The following is a 25,258-nucleotide window of genomic DNA, read 5'->3' as shown; positions in this document are numbered from 1 at the left end:
TGCCAAGCTTTTGGGTCCGGATGACCCTTCCTACTTAAAATATATAGGGTATTGGTGGTGGTGGCCGGTGGTAGGTTAATAAGAGAATTCCTCAAAAGCCAGTGAGCCAGTGGCTCATAGTTCACTTTCTTTTCCACCCATTACCTTTCAATGTTGGTATTATGGGGGATAGCATCATCAACAACATACGTGGAACGACCTATCCTTATTATCAGAGGCAATTCACGTGTTTACCGTGCATCGCCTTTGACTTCCCGTCATCGATCCGCTCTTGATCTGACTTCATCCCACGCAGAGAATTGAAAAACCGATCCTTCAAATTAAGCGGAACCCGCCCACCATCTGCTTTACAAGCAACCGCACGCAAAGAACTCGCCTGCTCCTTTATGGTGCGAGTATTTATGGCTCATCAGACCGCCTCCTCGGCAACGTCCACAAAATGCATGCCCGACATAGTAGCATGGCAGGTGCCTTCAACTTTAATCCTTTCAGCATGCTGTGTTGGATAACCCCGAAAATGCACCTCTATATTCTATTCTCTTCGATCACTAAAACCGATAACGCGAAAGCGAATCTTCTGACCGCGCAATCTGACAGCCGCAACTGCACCACAATACACAAGTGATTGTAGTTGCAGCAGCGACATATCAGCGTATAGTCGCGATGCTATCCCATTATTGATTTGAGATGCATAGAGTCTGGCAATACTTAATCTATGCAAAAGATCCATATCCGAGAATTCTATACACGCTCCTTGGAATACGTCCCAAATCTCAGCGAAGACTTCAGCCGGGCGCCCAAATAAATGACTCCTGCCGGCCATCCGTACTGGACCTTAGATTTCTTTTTCCAATCATCTAATGAATTTGCATTTTATACCTAACTGTCAGGTGATAGCTTCCTCAATGAGTAATCTGCAAGCCTACAAAGTTTTTGCACTTTCCTAAGATGCTGTATCAAGAGCTCTCAAGGAAAGGAACTTTACCTATTACTAGCATTAATTATCAAGCATTTAGGCTCGAAAGATCCTACATACTTAAAAGATAAAAAGGCTCTGGTGGTGATGGTCAGTGGTAGGCTCGTGGAAGAAGAACTCCCAGAAACATCAAGCACGTATGCAGAATGGTGTAGTTCTGGATGGTTTGAACCTGTGTAAGAGTCACAGTCCCAATCAAGGGAAGCCGTAAGGAATTTAGGTACAATACCTACAGTTGATAATATTATGGAAACTATAACCACTTTCTTGTCAACTAACCAACCAGAATTCCTACATACATGTAGAAGTCTGCATCGGTAATAACTTGAATGTAGAGGCCACCAATGCTATGTCAGGCATGCGGCTCGTGATGACCTTTGTGAGTTGCTGGGATTCAATACTTGTCTAATCCAAATTCCATTCGAATATCACGGCTAAACATATCTACTATTCATAAGAAACTTCTAAGGTGGTTATCAGTACCAGCATAAGTTTGATGTCATCTAAACGCATCAAGTGGTCGACAAATGCAGCCATACTTAGCGCGTAGGCCATACTTCATTGCGAAACCATGAGCCCTTCCATCATTCAGTAGCCATGAAAAGGCGTTCAGTGCCATGTAAAACTAAAGAGGACTCAAATAATCCCCCTGGAAGATGCTCTTCGTATATGAATGAACTCTGATGTGTTGACTCCCGTGAACCGCTTTATTAGTTTTTGAACAATGTATTACAGATGTAGAACATCGATAAGCCAGGTGTGCGGCACGCCTTCTAAAGCCTTGGTACACTCGATATAACAACCAAAGAGATTTCTTTGACCTTTAGTTGGTTGTTGCACTATTACCGAGTCGATAATGAGTTGTTCTTTGCCACCGCTTGACTCGACTGGGCGACCCATCTGTTCCTCGGATAGAATGTTATTGGTATCGAAGCATGCATTGGCCCTTTCCTAATAATGGACGTTATATATTTGTAAAGAGTTGGTAAGCAAGTCAACAACGATTTAAAACAAGGGGATGGAAAAAGCGATCCGTGAAGCTAAGGTAAATGCTTTAAGTTCACCCAACTACTGGCTTTTGCTGACGATATCGATATCATGAGAAGAACGACCCCCAATCGAGTAGGCGGCGCGAAATCTTGGCCTACACATCAATGAAGGAAAGACGATATATTGGTGACAACGTGAGAACAAAAACCCAACCGAGAATAATAAAGATAGGAAACTACAACTTTGAGACCTTTGATAACTTTTTCTATCTAGGGTCGAAAATCACAACCGATAACAGCTACGATGATGAAATCCGCGCACGGTTTTTGTCAGCCAACAGAGCCTATTTAAGCTTACAAAAAATGTTCGGCTCGAAACGTCTCACCATAGGGTCAAAGCTCTTACTGTACAAGACAATGATCTTGTCAGTGCTCATGTATTCCTCGGAGACTTGGGTTCTTAGCAAGAAGAATTGCGAACTCTTGGCCGCGTTCGACAGAAGAATCCTCCGAAGAATTTTTGGCCCCCTACATGAGAATGGACGATTCTGTAACCTATATAATAGCAAAATCTATGAGCGATACCACGACCGTGTGGTTGTGGATAGCGCCTCTCTGGTTATGCCCATCCAGGAGGGCAACTCCTAAATCTCCTACTGATCGCGAAGTGGTTGACTTGATTGCTCGATAGCGTCGGTCAGTTAAGACCCAACAGAACTAATCGCAGGCTCGGTGCTCGAGTAATGTGCCACCAATGACGAGGCGTTGGAAGTTGCTGAAATTCCCGAACCTCCACAATTACCGTTGCGACCGTCAAGATCGTGTTTTCCCATCACATGTCGGAGCGAGGTGTTGTCAGAATCCTCCCCTGAATTGCATGTATTTGCTCTTGCAAAATATCCTTTTCCACTATTTCGGAAGTCCCCGTTAGTGCGTAGCGTTGCAAAATTGTGATGCTCCTTAACCTGGTCCGGAATCTTGCAGTTAAGAATCTATCAGAAACCGGCTCCCAGGTCAAGACAGTGCGCCTTGCAGTAGCCGTCAGAGATAACCCGACACCGGATTCGCCTCTACTACTATGTGGTTTTCCAGAATAAAAAAGCAGATTGCCACAGGAGGTGGAGGAGTAGCCTCCAGAGTCCCGCCACCTTACATTGCTTATTTCCAAAATATCCAGCTTATATCGCTGAAATTACTAAGTACTAATGGCAATTTACCGCGTACCGCTTATTCTTCAAAACTCATGGCTTCCAAATCCTAAAAATCTAGGTTTTCCAGAACAATCCGCCAGAAACTAGTAATGAATCGGTAAGGAGTTACCAATATAGAGTATTAAACGGTTTCGCTGTCACTCGCTGAACAAATTTCCTACAATGGACTAGCATCCATATAAATAACATTAATTTACCATAATCAATTTTTATCTTTTTTCGAAACCGTTTCGAGAAACTTTTTATACCAGCGAATCAACGCGAACTGCCGGGGAAATACCTTAAAAGTGCTTACAAAGATCAAACTTTGTTCAGCCAATTTGAGACCTAAATGTCGACCAACTTAGCGCAGTACATTGAAAACAGAACTGTCAGCTGTCAAAGTTTGTTATCAAATCCTCTCCAGGCGGAACATATGTAAAAAATTTCAGATAAGCTAGAAAATTCTAGGCCAACTAAAAACAGATTGAGAAGTTCAGAGCCCTTTCCGGCGGTTCCTCAATATAAAGATATGTTTCTGTGATGTGACAAATACCGCCGTCTGCCTGTCTGAGTTTCCTCGGCCGCGATGTTTTATGCTGCGCTTTTGGCATTCATCCGGCGGCGATTGGTTCTGGGATTGATTTTCATATTTTCGCTTACATATTTTCTCGTTAATTTATTAGGCAATGTAAGTGGGTTCTGTCGCCTCCCTTCGTAAGCATCAACTAATGTTTCCCGTTTTAGGGTGGACCGCTCTCACTCGATTCCGACGAATTCGAAGTGCGTCGCGAGCACCCCATGATCTGGCGAACTTTGCAAGAGAATAACCGGACCAATGACCTGAGTTCCACTTGTCGCAATTCAGTGCAGGGAAAAGTGCTGATCGTTGATGACCAAGGATATGTCTGCCAGCGCGCCGACCTCCTCTGGACTGGCTGTTGCAACGTCGAGGCTGATCAGACGAAACACTACTCCTGCGAGACTTGCAATCAGGCAAACTGCTGTGCAATTTACGAGAACTGTGTGTCCTGCTGCCTGCATCCCCACAAGCGGGAGCTTCTTGAGAAGGTACTGTCGAAGGCGTCGGGACGCCAGTCGGCTTTATTTGCCTCCGTCAAAGATCACTTTGAACTGTGCTTGGTCAAGTGTCGGACAAACTCGCACTCGGTGCAACACGAGAACAAGTACAGAGACCCGAAAACCAAGCATTGTTACGGGGAGACGGAGGCGCATGAATCTCAGAAGGAGGTCGCGGGGAACTCGGTGCTGTAGCGAAAGTATTGTGGAGAATTTCAAGGGCTCGGGGTTAACGGGTTGCGGGTTTTAGAAATTTACGTTTATGTGCATCCACCTCGTTCTGAGGCTAATCTAATTCAAGGGTAGTTCTGAGTCCAGCTCCATTCTATGTTGAAGCGTCCCAGCAGAATAGTTGCAGCCCAAGACTTCCTGAAATGCATATAAAAACCAAATTTAAAACTGTTCAAATTATATCTGATTGCATCTGGGGATGCAGTTGCCTCTGGCCATAAACCTCCGATTCTGTCGGTGGACTTTCACCGTCAATTTGAGAATAATCCGACTAACCGCCAGAACGTCGTACTTTTCTGTATGCCCGCCTTCGATCTACCTCTTCAATTAGATTCGCCTCCAGATTTTCTATTTCCTTGTTATCTTCTAAGGAGTTGACATGTCATAGATAAAGTTGCTTTGTGACCAAAATTGTGTAATATCATTACGAAAATTAGTGTAAGAAGAATTTTAATTTAGAGTAGGTTCTAAGCCTCATGGCAGGAATATCAAGTGTACATACATTAATTAATAAATCTTATGACAGGGATCAAGTTCTTATTTCTTTTTCGCGATGAGTAAGTTTGTTATCGCCTTTACTATGTAGCAACAACGAACTCATCATTTTTGGTTACATCAGGTTATGATAACATACTACATCCCTGACTGCCTGTAGAAATCACCATAAGAAGATAATAAATATCATTACTAACGGGACGAAGTCTTATTACAAGCAAGCTTCCAAAATTTGTTACTGACACTGAATATTAAGGAGATTACGGCCGAAAGCATGCTGGTTCCAAACCCAGATAAAGGAGGAGCGTTTGAGGCAACGAACTTTGTACTATCATCCCTAAATGAGAAATAAAATACTGAGGAAAGAGATAAATAAAGTATTATTGGAGTTACTATGATAAGTCCAACCAAGAAAATCCAATGTCGTGAAAGACAAATTGATCGTGTTAAGTCCTAAGCCTTGAAAAGTGCTAGAGTGTTCGCCTCAGTCGACGCGGCAAAATGGGCCCCGGTCCTACCGAGAAATGGGCAAGGGTTCTTGATGCATGGACGACGTTAGGAAACAAGTCCGGGAAAAACAAATACGGGTCTACACGCTAAATATTGGCACCCTCACTAGAAAGATTGAGGAACTGGCAAAAGCCCTTCGGAGAAGGCACATTGATATTTGCACTCTATAAGAAACTTGCTGTAGTGGCAAATCTGCGACCTAGAGCGCGAACGCGGTAAAAAAAATTATAAACTTGTGTAAAAGCCAGACGATAACAGGTAGCATAGGGAAAAGGGTTTGGAGCACGCAATGAGGGTGGCGAGTCTATAGTCGGTTTTATGGAAACTCACGACCTTGTATTTGTGGATACATCGTTCATCAAACGATTGTCTTATCTTCCTACATTTTACAGTGAAAACAGTAAAACGCAAATCGACATTGACATTTTATCACTGACTGCAAAGCTGCCTCCTTTGTGACCATCGTACCCATCGACCGTTGCTAAGAGATTATATATTGTCTGCTGTTGTTGAACAACGGTCTTGCGTTCGCGGTACCACCAACTAAGGTTGTCAACGAAACCGTGGTTAATGTCGAGGTAGGTATAAAATTCTCGGATAACGACACTAAGGATGGAATTCGTTCGGGTATAAGTAAAATCATTCGGAATAATGCGCCGCTAAAAATTTGTAAACGCGATTTAAAAACAATACGCGAACTTCATGAGAAATCGCTATACTTTGTCAAGGCGGACAAGGGGAACAATGTCGTCGTTATGGGAAAAACTAAGTATGACCAGGTTGTTTTTCGGAAACTGGAGAGTGGAAATTTCTTCGAATTGCGGAACAACCCGCTGCCCGAATGTATCAAAAGGGTCGATTGAACGTTGAAGGAAGCTAGTGTGGAATTCCCGAATATTGGGCGACGCCGAATGCATAATCCTGCGCTTCCAAGAATCAGATGTCAACCGAAAATCCACAAAGACGGGGACGAGATGCGAGAAATTATTGCGGACTCAAACTCACCGACGTACAACATCGCCAAGTGGTTGATCAATGAATGCCAGACCCTTGGGACGACGAATAGTAAGTATTCAGTTTCTAACTCCCATGAACTAATACAGAAGCTTCAACTCATTGAGAGGCTGGGTGTGGACGAGGTGATGGTGTCGGTCAATGTGAAGGCATTGTTTCCCAACACGCCAGTGAAAGAGTCAATTTTCGAACTCAAGAGATGGCTGAGCCAGTTTGGGTCTGGCCCGGAATGGAGAAGAAAAGTTTGTATCTATGTAAACCTTGACAGTCTCTGCATGAACGAAAACTATTTTGGGAGTAGCGTTGGGGAACCCCCTCTCGCCTTTACACACTGAAAGGTTCATGTCATCAATCGAAGAAGAAATTGAATCGAGGGGAATAATGCCTAAAGTATGGTTTAGGTATGTAGACGACGTATTTGCGATTGTTGGAAGACATGGTCATCTCATCTATAAGCAAGATTCATCATAAAGTCGAGTTTACACCAGAGGTAGAAAAGGATGGAGCTCTACCCTTACTAGATCTAAATATCGTCAACTCTGGCGGGAAGCTTAACTTCGAGATATACGGTAAGCCTACAGCAACGCTGAGAAGCTACTGGTCTATCAATTTTAGGCTAGACTATAAATAGAAGACAATATCTAACCTCTAACGTAGAGAACGATACCGGCAACTTCACACCATACATTTTGCATTGCATGATTCACCGACTGATCACATACCCTCTTTCGGAATACGGTTTCAATAAGGAACGACAGCATAAACCTTATTTGTGATCGCCAGCTTAATAAGCTGGAGGAGCGGGAGGTAAGGGTATAGGCTGTGGAACGCAATTGGCGAAAAGTAAGAATGGGTATAATCCCCAGACTATTGAGAAACTGATCGGACGAAAATCAAGCAACACAATAGGCAAGCCTATATAACAAAAGGAGGCAACCACCAGACGGATAAGTATCCCATATTCTTACTTATTTAACAACATCAGGAATTGCGTAAAAAAGTTTCAGCTGGAAGTCGTAGGTTTGAGTCGATCCACTTAGCAGAATTTACTGGGAAGCATCCTTTGACAACAGAGGAAAAAACGGGATCTACCGAATAACGTGCAGCGGCTGTAATAAAATATACATAGGACAGACTAAACGCCTGATAACGTCTAGATTTAATGAACACATCAAGGAAGCGGTAAGTACTCGTAGTGTTCGGGAACAAAAGTCGTGCATAAGATCATCAGTGGCAGCGCACATAGTCGAAGAAGTCCATACCATTCAACGGGAAAATCTTGAGCTCTTGCGTCATATAAACCGAACTACAACCTTGGACCCTTAGGAAATTTTGAGAGAAGACGCAACGCGGTTATTAAACCAGGTTCAGGTAACTGCCCTTCAAAATTAATAAGACTCGCCGCGATAATTAACGGGTAATTAAGTTGAAAGTTTAAAAAAAAAGTTTAAGAATAATTTAAGTAATTAGTGAACTTTGTACCGATGAAGGGGGAAGTTGCTACCGAAATATATATCTACATTGAAAAATAAAAATTGTAGTTTGGAGGAAGCTACTGATCTATCAATGGAACGTTGATTACTGTCTTACGAATTTGGCCGACAATAAAATAGTGTGAGGAATGCACCAGCCCGTGGCGCATTAAATGGTGACAATTTCGTGGGAAAAAAGAAGAAATGAACTCACACAATTACCAACCATTACGAATGTGGAAGAATCGTGGAACCAAGTTAAAAACACGATCCACAGAGCAGCCTATGCAACCCTCGGGGTCCCAAACCTGATCAGCGGTTCATCAACCAAGATACTGGGGTTTGGAAAGAGGTTATTCAAATAAAAGTCCGTGAAAAAAAATCAAGCAATAAGTTTCTCGACGATAAAACACTGGCAAATTTTATAAGAATGCCAATCGGAAAGCAAAGAAAGTGGTCGTTGTTAGCCGAGTAGTCCATTACAAAGATCTTTACGATATATTGAACGCTCGAAATGGTGAGAGCGATCTGTATTAGCTTGTCGAAAGCCCACACCAACGCACATAGGATTTCGAACAATTCGTTGTAAAAACGATACTTTGTTTACTGATCGATGAGCCCCGACGGATAATTAGCGTGAATATTTCGAGCAGATTTCAAGGGAAGAATTTTATCATCCTCCACTTCCACAAGCCTTGCCGATGTGTGCACCAATTCGACCTGCCATCTGACTGGCAAGAAAGTACCTCAGATCCAATATGGAAAAAGAAAGGTAGTTCAGCATAATGTTCAAATTACCGTCCGATCTGGTTACTTTCCTATACCATGAAGATGTTTGAACGCATTCTTAGCAGCCGCATTCGCGAAATCGTTTAAATAAGCCGATTTGTCAAGTACTGCAGAACTACTGACGCAACACACGTTGCGTGGTTACTCAAGGAGAAACATCGCCCCCTTTATATTGCATTTCTGGATCTGGAGAAAGCGTTTGACCGTGTGCCACACGAACTCATCAGGCGTGCTCTACGACACCTAGTACCAAAGAAACTCGTTCGCTAGGTTCAATTGCTCTACAACGATCTCAAAAGTAAGTTCGAAGTGTAGCGACGAATGTATCAAAATCATTCATCAAGGAAGCGCCCTCTCACCACTTCATTTTCTTCTGTCTTGTCACATCCAACGTCCAGTGTCCTGCACATTGCCTTAAATAGATGATGTTTCCCTTGCGTCTAATAGCAAAAATGGTCTCGAACAATTTGCCTAAAAATGAAATGATCGCATCAGATTGAATCTGAATAAAACTGAATTTTTGACGACCGATCCCCATGAAGCAGGCAATCACTGTTAGTGCAGCGACCTGCCCGGTACTAAGCGATTTAAATATCTTGAATCATCAGATATCAGCCAATGGAGAACTGCGTTATGAAATTGCTTCACGCATTAGCACAACCTGGGTGAAGTAGCTTTCCCGAACTGGCATTCTTTATGATCAACGTATCAATGGGCGTCTCAAATCTAAAACTCAAATCAATATCGTCCGCCCTGTCGCCCTATATGCTTCTGACTGCTGGCCAACTATAAATACAATGAACCGTGTCTTGCGATAATGCAAACGAAGATGTTACTCTGGACTAGTGGCGCGACACGCCTTGATCACATCCGAAAAGACGATATCCGCGGTCGATATGCCGATCGTGGAAAAATTGCGAGAGAGGCGTCTTTAACGGTATGATCACGTAATTCGCGTTGACGAGAATTCACCTGTCAAGATTGGTCTGATAGTTAAAATCGATAAACGACCAAAAGGCCGGCCGAGACAACGGTGACTTGATGCACTGGATGTTGATTTGAAAACCTCACGACTACATCCAGATCCGGCCCTTGATAAAATAAAATTGTGCAGCCGATTACGACAAGCCGACCCCCCTTGTGAACTAGTTCTAAGGAATTTGCTTCTCCCGAACACGGCTAAGAGTGTGCAATTCGGTTTCTTAAAAACTCAAATATCCAAAAAGTACACGAGGGCTAGCAAAATCATTGTCTTGTACAGTAGGAGCTTTGACCCTATTGGGAGACGTCTGAAATGGAATAGTTTTTGCAAACTGAAATAGTTTGTGGATTACCAACAAGCGTGCTGGAATGTGGTCACTGTAACTCAGAGCAAACCTTCCGCATATAATTTGAAACTAAACCAATCAACTGATTAAAATCCTTTTATTTTCCCAAACCAAATTTCACTTCTCAGTCGTATTTTCCGAAAAGTCCTCTCCAGCGTTGATGCCATAGTGCAGCTCATTTCCTTTAATATAAGCCCACGCCATTCGTTTCGACGTGAAATATATTCCAATTTGTCCTTTCTTGTCAATTGTAATAGCACCGCCTGTGCCTACCAAACGAGCGGTCATTTCCTTCAGTGCAGCCTCGGTGGCTTCTTGTGCACTCATATTGTGACAACTGATTTTCTGGAGAATTCTTTGAGCGGCGTTAAACCGCATCAGAGTCTCACCATGTCCGGTGGTAGATACACCGCCGATTTCATTATCTGCATACGTTCCCGCGCCTAGGATGGGCGTATCCCCGATTCGGCCAGCCACCTTTCCAGTTATTCCACCCGTTGAGGTAGCGACAGCGATGTTGCCCTCACGATCGATTGCTACAGCACCAACAGTTCCCGTGCCATTTGGTTCAGTCTTATCTAACTCAGTACGGGCGAAGGTAGTGTCGACGCCTTTCTTTTGATTCTCCTTGAACTCTTCCAAAGCCCGTTTAGCGTTCTCTGTAATCAGGGAATCTGGAGGGAGTAGTTCGAAATTTTCTCGTCTTGCGAATTCCATTGCATTTTCGCCGCCCAAAAATGTGTGGTTTGTCTTTTCCATTACCCGCCGCGCTACTGATATTGGATGCATGATACCTTTGATGAGGGTGCAGCATCCAGCCTTTAAGTCCTTACCGTGCATTATACTCGCTTCCATTTCAATGTAGCCTTCGATGTTCAACACTGAGCCGTACCCCGCGTTGAAGTTGTCATCCAACTCCATGCTACAGACAGCCTTTTCCACAGCATCAAGAACACTTCCGCCATCGCTTAAGACTTTGAAGCCTTCCCGGACGGCCTTCTTTACTCCTGTGAATTTTCCAGGAACTCGGGCCTCAGTGATATCGCCTGCGCCGCCGTGCACAATAAGAATGGGCTCCATTCCTCCTTTCCTTAAAAGTCCCTGAGGAAGACACTTTGAATTAATCCATAAACGAAGATCTTTACGCTTTCCGTACTTACAAAAAGAACGACTGAGGAGTTGTTGCAATGAACTCTGGAAACGAACTATATTTGAGTAGCGACGCGATTTGCATTCAGCGCGAGACACACATGTTCAAATTTCACCAGTCTGGATTATCGCAGTGTTTTATGACTCCTTATCAACCAGCAGCACTATTTGTTCAAAAAGTTGGCGCTTATCTAAGTACATTTGCATTACTTGTGGTTTTGGTTCTCTCTGTACTTAGGAGTCATTTACCTTTTGACGTTCACTTTGTCTTCACAATTGTGCATGTCCCAAGCTGTATATATTTCTATCTACATAGATGCGTGGTTTACATGGTTTTTAAATTGTGGCGGAATTCTGTTGGGTAAAAGATGATAACATTCTGTTGTTTTAAATTGAAATATAAATCAACATTTATTGGTTTAAGGATACAAATTTGAAATAGTTCCAGCAAGTATTTGCCTTGCAAGTAGCTAACAATTCTACTTACGGAGCTTATGCAGGTGTAAACGAGCAGCAACTTTAACTACTCCTGCGAATTTCCTTCGATGCCAGTTTTACCACAACTAGATACAACTGTGAGTTTTACTGGTTTGCCACCTTTTTTCGGTTTCTCTAGATTTCACTGGATTGTTTATCAGGCAAATGCCAGCTGTGACGTTAATGCTGCTTCTCAATGCATCGATTGTGGTCAATGATGCTATAAAATTACCCTAGACGATTACCGTTATTCCGCAATTTTCACTTAATTGTATATAATGTTGGCCGTTATTTATATTATTGCATTTTTTTGATAACACATTCAATTTATTCATTCTTTACTTTGGTTGCATAGCTTATGACTAAACTTAATACTAGACTTAATTTAAAGTAATTCTAACTTATCTTAGGACTTATGCTACAGATGGGAAAGTCAGGGAAAACCCCTCTTATCTCGTTGTTTGTACGGAGGAATTCTTAGGATACCTGAAAGGATGGAGGAAGGATACGTATAGGGGACGGTGGTATTAGGCGATGGGGTAAACGAGGCCAGTGTGACGTCGATCGTATGGACGGTTGAATATAATCAGCTTACCGTCGCGATAGCTGCTATTTTGAGCGGAAAGGGTTAGGAGATCTGTAGGGAGGGAATGGTGGCGGTATGAGGGCTTCGTGTTATGGCTGTATATCCGGGAGTAAAACTGGATGAGGTCATTTTCTTGGGCTTGGCATTTAGTGAGGAATTTGGTTAGTGAAATGACGAGGATCTGGTCTATGCGGGAACAGTTTATCTCGTCATAGACGGCTTAGTTGGAGTGGAGATTGTACTGGGGGATCAAAGGGTAGTATCGGTCCCAAGGCGAAACGTTGGGCGTAACACCTGGGAAACGCCTGCTGAACCAACACCAAAAGCTCTACTACCAAACCCTATCTCCACCTCCACGTGGTGATCGCTGGAAGTTCTTTCTTTATGAAAAACTACAGACGAAGAAGGATGAAGGCGAGTCTCCCGCGCCTAAAAACGGGACAAAATGCACCAACTGGTCCTACAGGTTGGGGGTTGGGTAGGGCTGACAACCCTGCACAGAAAACAACTTGTTACGAAGCCATAACAGGAGCCTCGGACTGGACGGATTACACAACGACGAACCCGGCAACGACAAATGAAGAACGATTTGCGCATTTTCTCATGGAATGTGCGCTCCCTGTACAGAGATGAAACTGATGAGCAGCTAGCCGATACCCTGTCCCAATATAGGGCTGATTTAACAGCGTTACAGGAGATGCGTTGGGCAGGGACCGGTTTCCTGGAGAAGAGCCGTTACAACATATATTATAGTGGCCATCCAGTAAACCATGTGCTCGGAGTAGGTTTCTTCATCATCATCATCATCAACGGCGCAATAACCGGTATCCGGTCTAGGCCTGCCTTAATAAGGAACTCCAGACATCCCGGTTTTGCGCCGAGATTCACCAATTCGATATCCCTAAAAGCTGTCTGGCGTCCTGGCCTACGCCATCGCTCCATCTTAGGCAGGGTCTGCCTCGTCTTCTTTTTCTACCATAGATATTACCCTTATAGACTTTCCGGGTGGGATCATCCTCATCCATACGGATTAAGTGACCCGCCCACCGTAACCTATTGTGCCGGATTTTATCCACAACCGGACGGTCATGGTATCGCTTATAGATTTCGTCATTGTGTAGGCTACGGAATCGCCCATCTTCATGTAGGGGGCCAAACATTTTTCGGAGGATTCTTCTCTCGAACACGGCCAAGAGTTCGCAATTTTTCTTGCTAACAACCCAAGTTTCCGAGAAATACATGACGACTGACAAGATCATTGTCTTGTACAGTAAGAGCTTTGACCCTATGGTGAGACGTTTCGAGCGAAACAGTTTTTGTAAGCGGATTTCATCATCGTAGCTGTTATCGACCCTAGATAGGAGAAATTATCAACGGTCTAAAAGTTGTTTTCTCCTATTTTTATTCTTCCCGTTTGACCAGTGCGGTTTGATATTGTAGGTTGTCGGTTTCTTAGTCAGCCAAAAAATGAAACCTGCTGTTATGGGCTTTGAAAACATAAGCGAACGGCTATGCACTCTGCGCTTCCGAGGCAAGTTTAGAAATATAAGCCTCGTTAACGTTCCCGCCTCTACAGAGGAGACTGCAGACTCGGAGAAGGATACCTTCTACGAGGCAGTAGAACGAACCCTCGAAGTTTGCCCCAGATATGATATCAAAATCATACTTGGGGATTTTAACAGCCAAATAGGGACGCGGATTATCCAATTATCAGTGTCACAGGAAATGGTTGTTGGAAGTACTTGGTTTGCGTGGGGAGCGGTCCACAAACATACCGTGGGCCTCTCCAGACGGGACTACTTTCAACCAAATTGACCACGTGCTGATTGAATGCTGCCACCTCTCAGCCTTGATGAATATCAGAACGTATAGGTGGGCCAATATAGACTCGGACCGCTATCTCGTTGGCATGGTGCTCCAAGCTCGAATTACGACACCACCTACAATCCCCTCTGATAATCAGGTGAGAGTGAACACTGAAGCCATCCACAATACATCCCTCCGCAACACCTATAACAGGGAAATGGATGCCACAATAACCGCAGTCAGCAGAGGCCCAGGAGATGAAGCAGTAGTCCGTATCCGCCTCAAGACATTTTCTAGATCGGTCTTCGTCCAAGACAATATTCTTAGGGCATATGCGGAATAGCGAATACATTCAACGCGCTTATTTTATTCTTCCCCGAGAGATGCGATTTCAGTACCAGCTTTACACGTTGCAGGAATTCGGGCAGCAGATCATCCTACAGATCACCAACTCGAGCATGGGTTCCTTGCAGAAATCCAAGGTATTTGTAGAAGTCTGTCTCGATCATAGCTTCGATGTGAAGGTCACCAATGCTATGTCCGACATGCGGTTCGTGATGACCTTTGCGGATGGCTTGGATTCGACACTTATCTAATCCAAATTCCATCCGAATATCATGGCTAAGCATGTTCACTATTCGCAAAAGAATTCTAAGGTGGTCGTCAGTACCAGCATACAACTTGATGTCGTCTAAGTGCACCAAGTGTGTCAGCCGGCACTTAGCACGTAGGCCATATTTTCTTGCAAAACCATGCCCTCTAGCATCATTCAGTAGTCTTTCATGGTTACTCAGTGCGATACAAAACCAAAGGAGACTTAACAAATCCCCCTGGAAGATGCATCTCCGTATGTGGATAGGCTCTGAGGTATTAGTATCCTCAGATGAACGCACTGATAAGGTATGTCACCATTCCATGACTATCGTCAAAAACTTTATTAGTTTCAGATCAATGCGATACAGACGTAGGACATCGATTAGCCTGTCGAAAGCCTTGGTATAAACGATATAGTGACTTAAGAGATTTATTTGGCCCCTAGTTGCTTGTCCTACAACTACCGAGTCGATAATGAGTTGCCCAACTCGACAGCCCTTCTGCTCCTCGGACAGAATGTTGCCAGTCTCGAGGTGGGCATTAACCCTTCCACTAATAATAAATATTATGAATTTGTAGAGAGCTGGTAAGCAAGTAATCGATCTTGTGTTTGCGAGGTCCTGCACCGTGTCCTTTTTAGGGATAAAGTAGATAATTCCCGCAGTGAGGAAGGGTGTCAATTCCTCCGGCCCACTAATGACCTGTTTTATGCTTTGTTCCAACCAACTGTGTATACTGGAAAATTTCCTATACCAGAAATTCTGCACCCGATCCAGACCTGGACCCCTCCAGGCGTAGTGGCATGGCGGGTGCCTTCGGCGGTGATCCACTCAGCATGATGGGCGGGTAACCCCCAAGGTCCACTCCAACATTCTTTCGTTTCCGTCATCGATAACTGGGCTCTCTGCGGGGATTCATTGAGTGATCTTCTCCACTGGTTCATCGTATAAGTTGCATTCTGAACATTTCTGGCGTGATTTTCGCCATACCGTCGTAACGGACTGCATATGACAGGAAGTTTCTGATTTAGAGTTTCTAGAATTTCAACTACCGGAGGATGGCATAGTTTCAGTAAACCTTTTGCACTTTATTTCCCACCCGTCTGCTGGCATTACCAGAACTGATTTGAATCAGTCTAGCAATGTCCTGCCTTAGTGAATCCCGCCGACGTTTCAAATGAATTTTTCATGGTGGATCTATTCGGTCAATCAAATCAATTCTGACGTTCGTTCGGCAACCACTGCAGTAAGTTACGTAATGAGATTACGCTCATCTAGAGCGTGCGCGTAATTTGAAAAATATAAATATTATAGAAAAAATATGGACGGAGGGGTCCATTTTGTCCACCGACTCCAATTATCTATCTAGCGATGTTAATACGTCAGGCGATATCCAGTTCGGTATCACCGCCGGCAGAAATCACGCTACCTAGATATAAAAATTGATCCAAGGTTTCGGTGCTCTGCCCATTAATGCAGATAAGGAGCGTGCGATGATCCGTCAGACTGAGAACCTTGATTTTGTTGGTGTTTATCTTCAGTCCAACACTACTTGCTTCTCTTTCAAAAACTGGAGCTATTGGGCCAAGGTCCATGACCTGGTTAGAGAGCAAACAGATGTCATCAGCGTAGTTGAGGTGTTTGAGGAAAGATATCATCTTCCATTGAATTCCTCCATCTCCTCCGAACAAAGCATCGTGAAGAACGTCACCTTAGCAAGAAGAAATAATGCTCCGGTTTGGACCCCAAAATCCTCCAAAATTTTACCTCGGTGCACCACGTATCATTTTATCCCATCATATGTCGCTCTGATAGTTCCACTCCCACTCCAGATACACTCCCTATTCACGCTATCGAAAGCTTTCTCGAAATCGATGACGAGAAGGTGGAGCTAAGATCTAAACTCCACGCAGAGGATTATTTTAGCTATTATCTTTGCGACTGTAAGGACCATGCAGATACCCCTTGAATTGCCACACTTAAAGCAGGTTTCCTTCTTTGGAATCTTCATGATCATCCCCTTTTTCTACTCTCTGGGAATGGTCTCGGATCGCCAAAATTTCCGTACGAAATCAATAGTTCTGCGGTAATTGCAGGTGCAGCGATAAATAATTCTGCGGGAACACCATCACCGTTTGCTTGGCTCCAGAAAGTTGTTTTACAGTAGCCTGGGCAACCGCGGTAATTGACTGGATGTCGCTACTCCAATGCAGGGGATTGGTATGTTCATCGGAGCCATTTTCAATTTTCGATTGAATAGTAAGTAATCGCAGGAAAACAAATCTGGCAATGGTATTCGTTTCGAGTGAGGTTAAAAATTCTTTTTGACGTTTTTGGCAACTTCCTTAACGTTTCAAAATGTGCAAATAACTTTTTGCTGTCTGACCTTTCGGCCAAAATTCATAATGCACAATATGGTTGTAATTGAGGAAAACTGTGGGCATCGCCTTTTTTTATTGAAGATTATGTGTTTTTTACGCGCTACTGCCCTCTCATAATTATTATGTTGATACATATTAAAATGCTTGCAGCGGAAAATGGGCTTCCCCCTTTACTGTCGCATTGATGAACGTACTCATGTCAAAACATGTATTTGTTTGGAGTTGGCTGCTGCGTTAGTATAATATAGGCATTCCGTGTCGGGGCTGATGTGCTGAATGTAGTGTCGCTTCGCTTAGTGTAAATGAGGTCCTACCTTAAGGATTTCAAATTGATAAGAGAAAGATCAAAATGACATTGTCAATAGGAATTTTCATTATTCATATTAAAATACATATTTAACATATATCCCATAAAAATTCTCTAAATAAATTGATTTTGAACTTTGTTTTCAATTTGGGAGAAATACGATTTAATATATTTTTAAAATGCTACACAAAAATTATGAAAGTGAAGTTACATTGAGCAGTGTAATATAATGTGCGTATTTATATCATTGAAAAGTTCCTACTGCTGGGAAAGCAAAAATCCTACAGCAGGACGAACTTTGAATAATTGCCATGGCTGAGTGAGTAGAGATTATGAAGTAAGAACTTGCAGACTTATTGACTAATTTCCTGTAATTTTAGACGCATGGTGCCCCGGATGATGGTATTTATTCTGGTGTTAGTTGTTGGTCTAGTTTGTCTTACCATTTTCCTGGCTATTGTTTTTATTAAATCCAAAACGACAACAAATGGGACAATTTTTGCGAATAGAAAGGAATGTGCGCAAATTGGAGGGTAATAAAGGAATTTTATCACATTTTTTCTTTCTTATGGAAGGGAAGTTATAGTACCATATATGTGGTATGCATTTTAGTGTTTGGTTTATAACATCTTCATCAATAGCGCCCTGACCGGTTTCCAGTCTATACCTTTCGTTATCCAAACTTTCCAGGTAACCCAACTTCACGTCGAAGGCGTTCAATTCATAAAACAGCAAATTCTCGGCGTCCTGGCTAAGGCTATCGCTCAATTGAATACAAGGCCTACGCCGTTGTATTTTAACTTTCAGGCGAGCTCTGCGTTACCTATTCGAATCAAATGACCCGCCCACAGCAGTCTGATTTTAATTATTACCATTTAGTCACGATTTCGTTCAAGGTGTTAGGATCGTCCACTTTCCAGTAGGCAGGATCCTCTCAAACGACTCGGAAAGTGATGGCGTTGCACAGCAAAAGCTGTGACCCAATGGAAAGGCATCTACTTACAGCGTTCAGCTTGTTCCAAGGCTACGACTTTTGGCTCTGTAAAGTACTCTAACCATCACGCTAATATGCCGGGTCTTATTTACTGCAAGAGCGGCAGCATGGTGTATACCGCCCTATTCTGTTTACGCTTTGGTATAATGTTCGCATCCTGGGCCGGCTGTTACCCATTTTATAAGGAAATCGGTTTTCCAGGATTCTTCTGTCTGTGGAATAACTTCCGACTGAACTTGGCAAATTCTAGAAAAGAACAATTATCAGAACTCCTACTAGTGGGCGCAAAACATATATCATTTTTTTTTTGTTTCTGTTGAAGTTTCCTTACAGATACATATTGATGGCTGAATACATGCTTTAATGGTTTGAATGGAAAAAACAAGGTTGATAACGCCTTAAACTTCATCAAGGTTTCAATTTCTTTTTAGGAAAATGTTGAAAATGAATGGTTCATTTGCTGATGCTGCCATTGCCATGCTGTTCTGTGAAAGTGTTCATCAGCCGCAAAAATTGGGAATCGGCGGTGGATTCCTTGCCTTAATTTATGTTAAATCAAATCCAAATGCAATGGCTCTCATTGCTCAAGAAATTGCACCATTAGCCGCAAAAGAAAATATGTTTAAAAACAGATCCAGTAAAGGTAAGTGAATTTTCATCATTCTTAGTCTAATATTTCAGATTATTTTATGCGCTGATTAGCATTTATTTATTAACAAACTCCTTTAGTGACGATAAAACTTTAAAACCTTTAATAAACCTTGGTTTGTGACTCAATCCGATCATCATGTTTGTAGCGACATTGTATGCATTTGTTTGGTCGGCTTGTCGCGGGACCTGTCACCAAGAGAGATCAGGTAGGATTTAACATAGTGGGATAACTCCAACTACACTTTATTTATCTCTTTCCCTGATCTCAGCATTTTATTTTTGTTTTACTGAGGATAATAGAGAGTACGTTGCCTCAAACCCTCCTTCTTTACCTGGGCTTGGGAGCAGCATACTATGTTAATAGCATGGCGGAGTCTTAAATCTAAAATTTACCGCAATGTCGTCCGTCCTGTCGCTCTCTATGGTTTTGAGTGATTACCAACTATAAAAGACAATGAACGACATCTTGCGGTAATGGAGACGAAGATGCTGGGTTGGACTAGTGGCGTCACACGTTTTTATCACATCCGAAATGAGGATATCCGCGATCGTTATGGGGTTGCACCGATCGTGGAAAAGTTGCGAGAGAGGCGTCTTCGATGGTATGGTCATGTAATTCGTACTAACGAGAACTCACTTGCCAAGATTGGTCTGAACATCGAAGTCGATGGTAAACGACCAAAAGGTAGGCCGAGATAACGGTGGCTTGATACACTGGATGGGGATTTAAAGGCCTCAAGATTGCACCCAGATCAGGCATTCGATAGAGCCAAATGGCGAAACCGATCAAGACGAGCCGACCGCGCTTGTGAACGGGAAAAAAGAAGAAGAAACCTTGGTATTGAAAACAGACGGACGGGAAAAGAGACAGTGAATCCATTCATTTCGGTTGTTCAATTGCGTTTTCTAATTTCTGAATCCGAACGGTGACTAGTTATCATCCGCCTGGCGTCTCCTTGGTCACGTCTCTCTTCGAATATCTTTTGCCCATACATTGGAGTAGCCAACCTATCATAATTTTTGTATCTTGATTATCTTATTATTATTAATTTCTAACTTGCTAAATATTTCGTACAGGTGATGGTTGTATCTGATTCGCCAGTCTTCATCATGCTTTGCCCCGAAAATTCATCTCAGAACTTTCCTTTCAAATGCATTCAGTATTTTTTCAGATGCTTGCTTCGATATTCTCCATGCTGCAAAGCATGACACAGATCATAAAATTGATTTGTAGTTGCAAAGCTTCATACCCATGTATATGCAACAGACCTTCAAAATTACTAAAACAGAATAAAAGTGCAATCTTACACGGTCAGTTTCCCATCAGTCTGCTATAAATTAATTAATAAAAAATTGTCCGATGGGAAACTGATAACCTGATGAACTGTTTAATGTAAGCAAGACAACAACACAAGAGAATGTGTTGGATGCAATTAAACATCCGACCTATTCAGAAGTCATGTCACAGTATATCTACTAGGCAGCACCCAAAGTCAATCGTCCCAGATTGCGAATAGGCCCTAATATCGAGCAGTATCTTTAGCAGTATATCTGGTTTAGTGCCTATGATGTGTACGGATAAGTTCCCCCAACGCATTCACAAGTCCGGTCCATTGAGTGTGGATACTACTTATTAGATGTACTGTCGTCATGTTTCGACTAAGAACAGAAAGACAACTTCACGACACTAAGTCTGTCATTAGTCCAACCAGGCCGACATGAGTGGCACAGCAGTGTCGGTTTATACTGAGTACAAGCTCAGCATTCATACTCCACACTCGTAAGAATTCTTTCTCTCGCCCTCAACATCTGGTAGTATCTACATGTGGTTTATTGCCTATGATGTGTACGGATAAGCCTCTCCAATGCATTCGCATTGGGTACTACTTATTAGGTGTACTGTGAATGGTACTAGATAACCTCCGGCGAGACTCCGTGGCAAGAGCCACTTCAGATGAGTCCTTTGCAGACTCAGATCTGAACACCGTCCTCGCGTACGTGTGGACGTTACTCCCCAACGAGCTCACTTAATAGTATATAACATTACATTATATTACTATTCTAATAGTTGAGATCTCTTGGCGACAGGCTGATCAAGAAAATGCATCCAAAGTCATCAAAAACAACATTATCAGACTGAGTCACAAGCCACGGAGAAATGCTAGGGCGTCCACCTCAGTTGACGCGCCAGGACGAGCTCCGGTCCTGTCGAGAAATGGGCAAGGGTTCTTGAAGCATGGCTGACGTCAGGAAGTAAGTAAGTTGAATGAAGGTCCTTGAAAAGCCTCTACCACAAGTTTCTCGTCGAGAAACGGCTCGCCAATTGGCAAATTTATCAGAATACCAACCGGGAATCAAGGAAAGCGACCGCTGTCATCCGAGTGGTCTATTAAAAAGATCTTTATGATAAACTCGACACTGAGAGAGATCTGTATCGACTTGCCAAAAGCCGACAGGCACGCACACAGGATATCGAATACATCTGCTGCGTTAGTGAATAAAACGATTGTCGAGCCGCGTTGAGGTGAATATTTCGACCGGAATTTGTTGTTGTTGCTGAAGAATTTGTTCATCCTCCAGTTCCACAAGCTTGGCCGACATTTGGAACAGTCTTCCCCGTCAACGCCACTGAAGTCGAGGAAGCAATAAAACGAATGAAATCGGGGAAAGCAAGAGGACCTGACGACATCGCATCTGAGCTGGGATCCAACAATGTGGTTCATCGAACTCTTTAATCACACAGTTCCAACACGGAAAAAGAAAGGTAGTCCAGCAGAATGTTCTAATTAGCGTCCGATTTGGTTACTTTCCCATACCATGAAGATTTTTGAATGCATATAGTTGTTAAGAGTATTCGCGAAATCGTTAAAATAACTGTGAATCAAGCCAGATTTGTCAACTACTGCGGCACTGCTGATACGATACACGCTGCGTGGTCACTCATGGAGAAAGACCGTGAGAAACATCACCCTCTTTACATTCTATTTCTGGATCTAGAGAAAGTGTTCGACCGTATGCCACATGAACTCATCTTATATGTTCTACAACAACACTTAGTGCCAGAAGAACTCGCGCTCTGGGTTCAATTGCTCTACCACGATCCGAAAAGGAAAGTTCGAAGTGTCGCGGCTGTATCAAAACCACTTCGTGTCTTTGTTGGTGCTCATCAAGAAAGCACCTTCTCACCACTCCTCTTTTGGACACTGTCACACGGGACGTTAAAGGTCCAATGCTCTATACATTATTTTATGCAGATCATGTTTTCCTAGCGTCCAATAGAAACAAGTCGGGAAACCGGAAGCTGGACGCTTCAGGTACGAAAGATTTTGTGTTTTCTTAGTACGTAGCATATAATATATCCATATACAATATTATGTTAGAGTATCCACTTTCGGGTGATTTTAACATTCATAGTTTTCAATTTTCAAAGAGGCAACAACTTTGACGTACTATGTTAGTAATAGTGCGATTTTCACCAAACTTGGTAAGATCATGCTCTACATTATATCCTACATCACAGTAATTTCGTGGTGCTAGGGTGAATTTAAGGGGGGTTTTGCAGCGAATTACTAAAAATTATAGCAATATACTATTATTAACTTTATTTGAACAGATATCGGTATGGAAGGTTTTTTGGAGCCCAGGTACCATATAGTGACCTCCTGATTTTTTTCAGATTTTTCGGTTGGGTGGTTTTTGTGGCCCCCTTAAAGAAATGATCACTTTCAATCTCCCGCACTCCCCACCTTTCCAACAAATGTCAAAATTAAGACCGGCATTTAAAAGTACTACCGACTACAAAAGACAATGAATGGCGTCTCGCGGTAATAATAATAATAATATTCCTTGATCACATCCGAAATAAAGATGTCCGTGATCGATATGAGAGACATCTTTGATGGTATGGCCATGGAATTCGCGCTAAGGGGAATTCACTTGGCGAGATTAGTCGGAACATCGAAGTCGATGGTCAGCGACCAAAAGGCCGGGACAACGGTGGCTTGATATGATGGGTTATGATGGGGATTTGAAAGCCTCGTGATTGGTTCTGGTGGGCGACTGAATGAAGGTTTCATTTTTACTTTCTGTATTCTTTTTTTTCATTTCTAGTTACTTATAAAATATGAAATACATCTCATAGAGACGATTCTCCGAAGTTTTACCGAACTCCTATTATTATTAAGAAAGTTATTGACTGTGAAACGGTCCAAAATTTAATGTTTTGTTATATACGAAGAGAATTATTATATACGAAGAGAATAGTCGTAAACGAAGTTTTCTGCATAAGAAATACATAAGACCTTTCACATCTGAAACGCCCAGCTTCCGTTTTTTGGGGTTCGGTTCTTTTTACAGAAAACAGTTACCCCATTGGCATGGTAGACAAAGTAATGACAAGATTCCCTCCCTCACCGAGAAAAGCGTCGTAAGGCCAAGGTGTTTTCTGTTAAGTAATGTCCTTCAATTCTTCTTTGAAGAAAGTTATGGAAAAGTGGCTTATGAAAATTATTAATTATATTCTTACTTCCATCCATCGTTCGAAATCATATCAAGAATGTACTAAAATTATAAATCAGATGCTTTCTTTATAGGGGAGTTGGCTATAGCTGTACCTGGTCAAGTGAAAGGATATTACGCATTGCATCGAAAATATGGTCGGCTCAAATGGGCTGACTTGCTAAATCCAGCCATTAAACTCTGTGAGTCTGGGCACATTGTCAATCGTGAATTAGCGAACGATTTGAAAACGAGAGAAGATGAAATTCGAAAAATATCTTCTTTTCGTGAAATTTTTATTAATCCGTCGACAAATAAAACCTATGAAAAGGGACAATTAATTCGGTACATTCGCTTAGCTGAGACCCTGAAAGTCATTGCCAGGGAAGGTCAAGATACAATTTATAATGGAGGGAAAATTGGCAAGTTGTTGATTCAAGACATAAGGTCGTTTGGAGGAATTTTGACGGATCAGGATTTGCTGCAATATAGGTGATTTCAAATTGGGTTGGAAATTGAGTTGTGATTTTAATATAAGCTTGCAGGCATAAGTGGAGAAAACCCATAGCAACCAAATTTTTGAATTACACAGTTTACTCGATGCCTGTCTCGGGCAGTGGAATTCTATTAAGTGTTATTTTACAAAAGGCCCAGCATGATAAGCCCGATAAGGACCCCTTCGGAAAAACTGGAGGAAAACATGTCCACATTTCATCCCAAAAGGGGTTAAAACGATACAAAAAGGAGGAGCAAAAGAAATCTATGGTATAATGAAAGTCAACGTTTTTCGATTTTACATGCATTTGCTCTTATAGATAGCAAAACAGTTGGCTAACGTCAAGCTTTCGAATCTATCGCGTGTACGGTTCCAGGATTCGAAAACCCTAAATATTTTGGAACAGTATTCCGAGAAAGAAATGACCTCTGTTCATGGTCAAGTCGTGGTCCATGTAGCTGTTCTAACTCCAACTGGTGATGCAATTATTGTGAGCAGTACAATACACTCAAGGTACAATTTTAGAGTAAAAGTTAATCTATTGCCAAACAATCTTCTTAATACTAGTAGATTTGGAGCCATGCGATTGTCATCTCATACAGGAATAATTTTGAATGACGAAATGAAACATTTCAGCGGTCCAAATCAAACTAACATTCCCAAAAGCAGAACATATCTATTATCGACTATGTGTCCGGTGATAATCGTAGATATGAATGGGTTTCCGAAGCTTTTCACCTCCTCTGTAGGAGGATCGAACGCCACATTGGCATTGGCGAAGGTAAATCATCACAGAAAAAGATAGGAGCAATACCTGAATGCTGAATTCATTTAATTTCAGCTAATAGTTGAAAATCTGCAAACTAAGAGAAAGCGAAAACGTTCTGTTTATAAATTAGCAGACATAACTTGACAATAAAGAAAGTAACAACCAACAAACTAACTACTTTTTATCAATCAACAGTTTTTCCCGTTAAATAAAGGATCGCATAGTGTACGAAAGATGAAATCATGTAGTCAGTATATACAGTACTGGGCAAAAAAACCCGATGAGTTAAGTGCGGCCTACTTAATCTCGCGAAAAAAATGGCAAAAACACGTAAAATGAGTGATATCGACCAAGGAGAAATAATTACCTTATTTCATAATAAATATAGTACACGACAAATACCGGTCGTTGTGGGCTTTAGTAAATCCTCTGTAGCTGACTTTTCAAAAAAATTCCGGGCCACTGAGTGCACTGCCTA

At 42.3% G+C, this 25,258-nt stretch overlaps 3 protein-coding genes across 6 annotated transcripts; 2 read left to right on the top strand and 1 right to left on the bottom strand.

The window, feature by feature from the left end:
* The first annotated feature begins 3,537 nt into the window (after positions 1-3,537).
* On the top strand, positions 3,538-4,999 carry LOC119657805 (SREBP regulating gene protein). The gene is made up of 2 exons (XM_038064901.1): positions 3,538-3,846; positions 3,903-4,999. Exons 1-2 carry the CDS (start codon positions 3,745-3,747, stop codon positions 4,428-4,430), a joined length of 630 nt encoding a protein of 209 aa, XP_037920829.1. The 5' UTR covers positions 3,538-3,744; the 3' UTR covers positions 4,431-4,999.
* Positions 5,000-10,152: 5,153 nt separating this feature from the next.
* LOC119658007 (probable isoaspartyl peptidase/L-asparaginase CG7860) lies at positions 10,153-11,866 on the bottom strand. 3 transcript variants are annotated; one of them, XM_038065231.1, is made up of 4 exons: positions 11,711-11,866; positions 11,473-11,577; positions 11,231-11,414; positions 10,153-11,175 (listed from the first exon to the last, which is right to left on the bottom strand). In XM_038065231.1, the coding sequence occupies exon 4, from the start codon at positions 11,152-11,154 to the stop codon at positions 10,192-10,194; it is 963 nt and encodes a 320-aa protein (XP_037921159.1). In that variant the 5' UTR covers positions 11,155-11,175; positions 11,231-11,414; positions 11,473-11,577; positions 11,711-11,866; the 3' UTR covers positions 10,153-10,191. The 3 variants fall into 3 exon arrangements, with proteins under 3 accessions (XP_037921159.1, XP_037921157.1, XP_037921158.1); XM_038065229.1 differs by having other exon boundaries at positions 11,235-11,414; XM_038065230.1 differs by having other exon boundaries at positions 11,235-11,577.
* Positions 11,867-17,395: 5,529 nt separating this feature from the next.
* On the top strand, positions 17,396-24,950 carry LOC119657406 (scoloptoxin SSD14-like). Of its 2 annotated transcripts, none has more exons than XM_038064298.1 (8): positions 17,396-17,692; positions 17,754-17,906; positions 18,799-19,010; positions 23,611-24,007; positions 24,061-24,280; positions 24,331-24,524; positions 24,582-24,792; positions 24,853-24,950. In XM_038064298.1, exons 1-8 carry the CDS (start codon positions 17,685-17,687, stop codon positions 24,922-24,924), a joined length of 1,467 nt encoding a protein of 488 aa, XP_037920226.1. In that variant the 5' UTR covers positions 17,396-17,684; the 3' UTR covers positions 24,925-24,950. The 2 variants fall into 2 exon arrangements, with proteins under 2 accessions (XP_037920226.1, XP_037920225.1); XM_038064297.1 differs by having other exon boundaries at positions 23,596-24,007.
* Positions 24,951-25,258: the final 308 nt, after the last annotated feature.

The sequence above is a fragment of the Hermetia illucens genome, chromosome 5, assembly GCF_905115235.1.
Source record: "Hermetia illucens chromosome 5, iHerIll2.2.curated.20191125, whole genome shotgun sequence".
In the NCBI taxonomy this organism is placed as follows: Eukaryota; Metazoa; Arthropoda; class Insecta; order Diptera; family Stratiomyidae; genus Hermetia; species Hermetia illucens.
This window is presented reverse-complemented; position numbering and strand designations above follow the sequence as displayed.

Coding starts and splice junctions, on each gene's coding strand:
- LOC119658007 (XM_038065230.1), bottom strand. CDS start 11,154: ATGGAGCCCATTCTTATTGTGCACGGCGGCGCAGGCGATATCACTGAG.
- LOC119657805 (XM_038064901.1), top strand. CDS start 3,745: ATGTTTTATGCTGCGCTTTTGGCATTCATCCGGCGGCGATTGGTTCTG. Junction 3,847..3,902: donor TCGTTAATTTATTAGGCAAT/GTAAGTGGGTTC, acceptor TTCCCGTTTTAG/GGTGGACCGCTCTCACTCGA.
- LOC119657406 (XM_038064297.1), top strand. Junction 24,008..24,060: donor CAGGATTTGCTGCAATATAG/GTGATTTCAAAT, acceptor ATAAGCTTGCAG/GCATAAGTGGAGAAAACCCA. Junction 24,525..24,581: donor AGCAGTACAATACACTCAAG/GTACAATTTTAG, acceptor TAATACTAGTAG/ATTTGGAGCCATGCGATTGT.